Source organism: Talaromyces marneffei, chromosome 5 (assembly GCF_009556855.1).
Source record: "Talaromyces marneffei chromosome 5, complete sequence".
In the NCBI taxonomy this organism is placed as follows: domain Eukaryota; kingdom Fungi; phylum Ascomycota; class Eurotiomycetes; order Eurotiales; family Trichocomaceae; genus Talaromyces; species Talaromyces marneffei.
In genome coordinates this window covers 1,398,486-1,406,476 of record NC_072352.1, presented here as the reverse complement: position 1 = coordinate 1,406,476, position 7,991 = coordinate 1,398,486, and the positions used below count along the sequence as shown (strand labels likewise).

Below are 7,991 nucleotides of genomic sequence, written 5' to 3'. Positions count from 1 at the left end.
CCACGAGCCTTGTCATGGAATTAGATGGCCTGTGATTGGCCCGTGCGTGCTTATCAGCTTTATCTGCAGAAGTCGTGCAGCAGCCAGGGACTGAGCATGACCTCATCGTCAACATCTGCTGATATCGATTGTAACCATATCACTGGGCCGATTATATACGACCCTAAGAAAGGGTTGGATCAATTGTCTTCTGACATTCTTCTTTGCTACGAAAGTGACTGTTTCAGCTAGTGACTCTAGTGAAGGAGACGAAAACGGGGCAAGTGAACATCTCCGAACACGCAGTCAGGCCAAGGCTGTGCAAAGAAATTGAGAATACATAATGAAAAATATAATAAATTACACACACCCGGTACAGCCCATTCCGCCCGAAACGGGGACCAAGCATAACGGTCCCGGGACCCGTATTATTCGTTACAATATTTCCATTCTAGCCAAACATGTTACAGCAATTGTAAGCCTAACAATGTTCTCGATCCCAAGAATTTGCCACGATTTTCAGTCCCAAGATTCTCCGACCAGACCAGAGGAAAAAAAATTCTCCCCACAATTCTTTACTCTACTTCTCTGACTCCCTGTAATTTTTTTTTCGACTCCTGGGTACAAATCACGTTCGAGTAATTGTAATTTGACTACTGGCAATACGTCCTCGGAAACAAACCACTAGTAATCCGTACAGTAAGTAATGTATTTCCGGCCGCTCCTCCCCATCTTTGCTTTCCCTGCCCTGCCTACCCATTTGCTTTACCAATTCAGCCGACCCCTCCTCCACCATTATTTATTATTTTTTCTCTTCTCCCACTTCTTTCCCTCTTCTTCTCTTCTCTTCACTTTTTCACTCCTCCTACAAAAACACCAGACGCTGGGTTCATTTGCTCTCACACCTCCCTCGAAAAAGTACTATCCTCGCTGTGAACAATTGCTGACCCACCCCAGTCGTCGTGACGACAACTATCGGCATTCACCCCGCTGTTCAGGCAAAATAAGAGAGCGACCCGAAAAGTTTCTCTCGCTTTTTACGACCACGAAAAAGTTTAACGACGAATTTGTTCTGAATAATCAGAAAAGGAGCAAATTACATCAAAACTCGACCATCAGTCACCTTTTTCTCCCACACTGATACGCATTCCTCTGTCGGCCACCGGCGGAAGAATGGGTCTCTTGGAGGAAGTCTACGGAAATGAATTAATTGACGAGCAAGCTCCTCAGGAGTATACCGAGTATAAGGCGGAAAATGGATTTGGTTGGGCTGATGCTCTCCCTGCCAAACAGGGTCTTTACAACCCTGAACTTGAGAAGGATGCTTGTGGTGTAGGCTTTGCTGCGTGAGTACTTTTGTCCCGATTGCGTCGAGTTTCCAGCGACTGACTATAATACAGCCACATCAAGGGTAAGCCGAGCCACAAAATCGTTAGCGATGGTATGTATTCAATCTGACACTCATTCAATGGCCTCATCTAACTGTTCATAGCTCGCAGTTTGCTGTGCAACATGACTCATCGTGGTGCTGTCGGTTCAGATGTGCGCGACGGTGACGGTGCTGGTGTCATGACAAGTATCCCCCACAAGTTCTTCGTCAAAAACTTCGCTCGCGACGCCGGATTGGAACTCCCCCCTCTGGGACAGTATGCCGCCGGTAACCTTTTCTTCAAGCCCGACAACGAGACGTTGAAGGATTCAATCGCCTCTTTCGAAGAGATTGCCACATCTCTCGGTCTCCGCGTTCTCGGCTGGCGTGAAGTTCCTCGCGACTCAACCTTGCTTGGACCGGCTGCCTTGTCGCGCGAGCCCATGATCATGCAGCCATTCGTTGTGCTGCAGTCTGCTTATGGTGAAGGAAACAAGCCTGAGATCACAGACCCAGAAAAATTCGATGAGCGACTCTTCGAGCGCCAATTGTACGTTCTACGAAAGCGAGCAACACACGTCCTTGGCCTTGCCAACTGGTTCTACCTCTGCTCTCTCAGCAACCGAAACATCGTCTATAAGGGTCAATTGGCTCCCGTTCAGGTTTACGAATACTACCACGATTTGGTCAATGTCGACTACGAAGGTCACTTTGCCCTCGTGCACTCTCGTTTCTCCACCAACACATTCCCCTCTTGGGACCGTGCTCAACCGCTTCGATGGGCGGCTCACAACGGTGAAATTAACACACTCAGAGGTAACAAGAACTGGATGAGGGCACGAGAGGGTGTTCTCAAGTCCGATATCTTCGGCGAAGACCTGGATTCTCTCTACCCTATTGTCGAGGATGGTGGCTCTGATTCTGCTGCTTTCGACAACGTGCTCGAACTTCTCATGATCAACGGCGTTCTCTCCTTGCCCGAAGCTGTGATGCTTATGGTTCCTGAGGCCTGGCAAAACAATGCTGCCATGGACCCCGCCAAGGCTGCTTTCTATGAATGGGCTGCTTGCCAGATGGAGCCTTGGGACGGTCCTGCTCTGTTCACTTTCTCTGACGGTCGCTACTGCGGTGCTAACCTTGACCGAAACGGTCTCCGCCCTTGCCGTTTCTACGTGACCGATGACGACCGTATTATCTGTGCTTCCGAAGTTGGTACTATCAGCTTGGATCCAGAGACTATCGTGCAAAAGGGTCGTCTTCAGCCCGGAAAGATGTTGTTGGTGGATACTGTTGCTGGTCGCATTATCGACGATGCCGAGTTGAAGCAGACTGTCGCTAACCGACAGGATTTCCGTGCCTGGTTGGACAAGGAATTGCTAACCCTCCCTAATGTCGAGAAGGGCCTCAAGGAACAGAGCCACGACTTCACTGTCAACCTCGATGAATCTACTCTTCAGAATGATATTAGATTGAAGGCTTTCGGATACACATTCGAGCAGGTCAGCTTGCTTTTGGCACCTATGGCTGCTGATTCCAAGGAAGCATTGGGTTCTATGGGTAACGACGGTCCTTTGGCCGTTTTGGCCCAACAGCCACGTCTTCTGTACGAGTACTTCCGTCAACTCTTCGCACAGGTCACCAACCCGCCCATTGATCCCATCCGTGAGGCAATTGTCATGTCCTTAGAGTGCTACGTCGGTCCTCAAGGCAACTTGCTCGAGATTGATTCCACACAGTGCAATCGTCTCATGCTTCCCTCTCCCATTCTCACTCTGGATGAATACGAATCTATTAAGAATCTCAACAAGGTTTACCCTGACTGGAACGTGAGAATCATTGATATCACATTCGAGAAGGCCAAGGGTATTCAGGGATACTTGGATGCTCTCGACCGTATCTGCGAGGCTACTACTGAGGCTATCACCGCAGGCGACAAGGTTCTCATCCTTTCTGACCGAGCAACCTCTGCCGATCGCGTGCCAGTTTCGGCTTTGCTGGCCACTGGTCTCGTTCACCACCACATGGTCCGCAACAAGTGGAGGTCTATGGCCGCTCTTGTTGTTGACACTGGTGAGGCTCGTGAAGTCCACCACATGTGTGTCCTCCTCGGATACGGTGCTGACGCGATCTGCCCCTACCTTGCTATGGAATGTATTCTCAAGATGAACCGCGAGAAGCTTATCCGCAAGCCTCTGTCTGATGAGCAGGTTCTTCTTAACTACAAGGCCTCCTGCGACGGTGGTATCCTTAAGGTCATGTCCAAGATGGGTATCTCTACTCTACAGTCTTACAAGGGCGCTCAGATTTTCGAAGCTCTTGGTATTGATGATGCTGTCATTGACCGATGCTTCGCTGGTACTGCTAGCCGTATCCGCGGTGTCACATTCGAGCTTATTGCTCAAGATGCCTTTGCTTTCCACGAGCGAGGCTATCCTTCTCGCCACATCATTGAAATCCCCGGCCTCCCCGAGTCTGGTGAATACCATTGGCGTGACGGTGGTGACCCACACGTGAACGACCCTACAAGCATTGCTAACATCCAAGATGCTGTCCGCACAAAGAATGACAAGTCTTACGAAGCTTATGCCCGTTCTGAACGCGAGGCTATCAAGAACTGTACCCTCCGTGGTATGCTTGACTTCGACTACGAACAGCGTACACCTATCACCATTGATCAAGTCGAGCCATGGACCGAGATCGTCCGTCGCTTCGTTACTGGTGCCATGTCTTACGGATCTATTTCTATGGAATCTCACTCTACTTTGGCCATTGCTATGAACCGTTTGGGTGGTAAATCCAACACTGGTGAAGGTGGTGAAGACCCAGAGCGAAGCAAAGTCTTGGAGAACGGTGACACTATGCGTTCTGCCATTAAGCAGATTGCTTCTGGACGTTTCGGTGTTACATCCAACTACCTTGCTGACGCTGATGAGCTCCAAATCAAGATGGCTCAGGGTGCCAAGCCTGGCGAGGGTGGTGAGCTTCCTGGACACAAGGTTTCTGGCCCTATTGCCCGCACCCGTCACTCCACCCCTGGTGTCGGTCTCATCTCCCCTCCTCCTCACCACGACATTTACTCCATTGAGGATTTGAAGCAACTTATCTACGATCTCAAGTGCTCGAACCCTCGTGCCCGCGTGTCCGTCAAGCTCGTCTCTGAGGTCGGTGTTGGTATTGTCGCCTCTGGTGTCGCGAAGGCCAAGGCTGACCACATTCTCATTTCTGGTCACGACGGTGGTACTGGTGCTTCCCGATGGACTGGTATCAAGGCTGCTGGTTTGCCTTGGGAATTGGGTCTTGCTGAGACTCACCAGACTCTTGTGTTGAACGATCTCCGTGGTCGTGTTATTGTTCAAACTGACGGTCAGTTGAAGACTGGTCGCGATGTGGCTATTGCCTGCTTGCTCGGTGCTGAAGAATGGGGTTTCGCTACCACCCCTTTGATTGCCATGGGATGTATCTTTATGAGGTTCGGATACCCTCCTATCATGCGTTTTGGGCTATTGGCTAACTGTAACGATTTAGGAAATGTCATCTTAACACTTGCCCTGTGGGTATTGCCACCCAAGATCCTGAATTGCGCAAGAAGTTCAAGGGTACTCCCGAGCACGTTATCAACTTCTTCTACTACGTTGCCAACGAACTCCGTGCTATCATGGCCAAACTTGGTATCCGCACTATCAACGAGATGGTTGGTCGTGCTGAATTGCTCAAGGTCCGCGACGATATCCGCTCTGCTAAGCAGGAGAACATTGACTTGTCTCTCATTTTGACACCTGCTCATTCTTTGCGCCCTGGTGTTGCTACCTACAACGTCCGCAAGCAGGATCACCGCTTGCACGTCCGTCTTGACAACAAGTTGATTGCCGAGTCCGAGCTTGCTCTCGAGAAGGGTCTCCCCTGCCGTGTTGAGTGCGATGTTGTCAACACTGACCGTGCCTTGGGTGCTACTCTTTCCTACCAGATCAGCCGTCGCTACGGAGAAGCTGGTCTGCCTCAAGACACCATTCATGTGAACATCAAGGGTTCCGCTGGTCAGTCTTTCGGTGCCTACCTTGCTCCTGGTGCTACACTAGAGCTTGAGGGCGATGCCAACGATTACGTTGGTAAGGGTCTGTCAGGTGGACGCCTGATCGTCTATCCTCCTCGCAATGCCGTCTACAAGGCTGAAGAGAACATTATCATTGGTAATGTCTGTCTTTATGGTGGTACCAGCGGTACCTGCTACTTCCGTGGTGTTGCTGCCGAACGTTTCGCTGTCCGAAACTCCGGTGTCACTGCTGTCGTTGAGGGTGTTGGTGACCACGGTTGTGAGTACATGACTGGTGGTAGAATTCTTGTTCTTGGCCCAACTGGACGTAACTTTGCTGCTGGTATGTCTGGCGGTATTGCTTACGTCCTTGACGTCAACCAGGACTTCCACTCCAAGATCAATATGGAAATGGTTGAGGTGTCTGGATTGGAAGATCCCGCTGAAATCGCTTTCGTCCGCGGTCTCATTGAGGATCACCACCACTACACTGGCTCTGAGCTCGCTGCCCGTATCCTCCTTGACTTCAACCGTGCTCTTCCCCGCTTCGTCAAGGTTCTTCCTACTGACTACAAGCGTGTCATGCTTGAGGAAGCTGCTAAGGCTGAGGCTGCCAAGAAGGCTGAATTCACCTTACCCAAGCTCCCCAGTACTCCTGCCCCTGAAGAAGAGAAGAAGGAGCACAAGCACGAGGAGAAGAAGGCCGACCTTCTTGATATCGAAGACAGCGTCAGCGATTCCAAGGCGGAGAAGAAGCGTACTGCTCTTATCCTTGACAAGACCCGCGGTTTCATGAAGTACCACCGCCGCAGTGAGAAGTACCGCAACCCTACCACCCGTACTCGTGACTGGGCCGAACTCTCGACCCGTCTCACCGAGGATGAGCTTAAGTACCAGTCAGCACGTTGTATGGACTGCGGTGTTCCATTCTGTCAGTCCGACTCTGGTTGCCCTATCTCCAACATTATTCCCAAATGGAATGAGCTTGTCTTCCAGAACCAATGGCAGGATGCTCTCAACCGTCTGTTGATGACCAACAACTTCCCTGAGTTCACCGGTCGTGTCTGCCCTGCTCCTTGTGAAGGTGCTTGTGTTCTCGGCATTAACGAAGACCCTGTTGGTATTAAGTCGATCGAGTGTGCCATCATTGACCGTGGTTTCGAGATGGGCTGGATGGTTCCTCGTCCTCCTCCTAGCCGCACTGGCAAGACTGTCGCTATCATCGGATCTGGTCCTGCTGGTCTTGCCGCAGCTGATCAGCTCAACCGTGCTGGTCACTCCGTCACCGTCTATGAGCGCGCTGACCGCGTTGGTGGTCTCCTCATGTACGGTATTCCCAACATGAAGCTCGACAAGAAGGTTGTTCAGCGCCGTGTGGACCTCATGGCCGCTGAGGGAGTCAAGTTCGTCACCAGTACTGCCGTTGGTCCTGATGAGGCAGTTACTCTCTCATCTTTGCGTGAGAGCAATGATGCGGTCATCATTGCTACTGGTGCTACCGTGGCTCGTGACCTCAAGATCCCCGGCCGTGAGTTGGAGGGTATTCACTTTGCCATGCAATTCTTGCACAAGAACACCAAGTCTCTCCTCGACTCTGAGCACGCCGATGGTGCATACATCTCCGCCAAGGACAAGCACGTTGTTGTCATTGGTGGTGGTGATACCGGTAATGACTGCATTGGTACATCCGTCCGCCACGGAGCTAAGAGCGTTGTCAACTTCGAGTTGCTGCCTCAGCCTCCCCCAGAGCGTGCCCGCGACAACCCATGGCCTCAGTGGCCTCGTATCTACCGTGTGGATTACGGTCACACTGAGGTCAAGACTCACATGGGCAAGGATCCTCGTGAGTACTCCATCATGTCTAAGGAATTTGTTGATGATGGCAATGGCCATGTCAAGGGTATCAACACTGTCCGTGTTGAGTGGACCAAGAGTGCCTCTGGTGGTTGGGACATGAAGACCGTTGAAGGCAGTGAGCAATTCTTCCCTGCCGACTTGGTCATGTTGTCTATGGGTTTCTTGGGTCCTGAGGACCGTCTTCTTGGAGAGGAGATTGAGCGTGACGCTCGCAAGAACGTCAAGACTGCTCCTGGTCAATATGCCACCAACCTTCCTGGTGTTTTCGCCGCTGGTGATTGCCGACGTGGACAATCTCTTATTGTTTGGTAGGTTATTTTTCTTCCACTTTTTACATTTCGTGCATTTACTAATTGGAATACAGGGGTATCAACGAAGGTCGTCAAACCGCTCGTGAAGTCGATACCTACCTCATGGGAACTGGATCCCTTCTTCCAGTGACTGGTGGTATTGTCCGCCGCCCAGCAGCCGATGCCGTTCCTCACGTCGCCGCAGCTGTCTCTGCTTAGACTTTTACAGTAGACCGGAAAAGTTTATGCATCTCGGATTAGAAGTACAACTTCTGGTCTATCCAACCAAATACCCAAAAGTCCTTCCCCCCCCCCCCCCCCCCCCCTTCCTCCTCTTGAACATGAATAGATCATAGAGGGAAGGACTATTTTTCTTATCTATGCTATTCCATGTTCTATGATGTGATGTATGGATGTATGACAGCGCTTTTTTTTTCATTTGTTTCTTTTCATGATCTTCATAAAT

At 50.8% G+C, this 7,991-nt stretch overlaps 1 protein-coding gene across 1 annotated transcript; it reads left to right on the top strand.

Annotated features, from left to right (window-relative positions):
• Window positions 1–1,152: 1,152 nt before the first annotated feature.
• EYB26_006835 (uncharacterized protein) lies at window positions 1,153–7,744 on the top strand (the record flags this gene model as incomplete). Its single annotated transcript, XM_054266108.1, has 5 exons — window positions 1,153–1,325; window positions 1,380–1,420; window positions 1,472–4,817; window positions 4,874–7,543; window positions 7,600–7,744. The coding sequence occupies 5 exons, from the start codon at window positions 1,153–1,155 to the stop codon at window positions 7,742–7,744; spliced, it is 6,375 nt and encodes a 2,124-aa protein (XP_054122083.1).
• Between the last annotated feature and the right edge of the window lie 247 nt (window positions 7,745–7,991).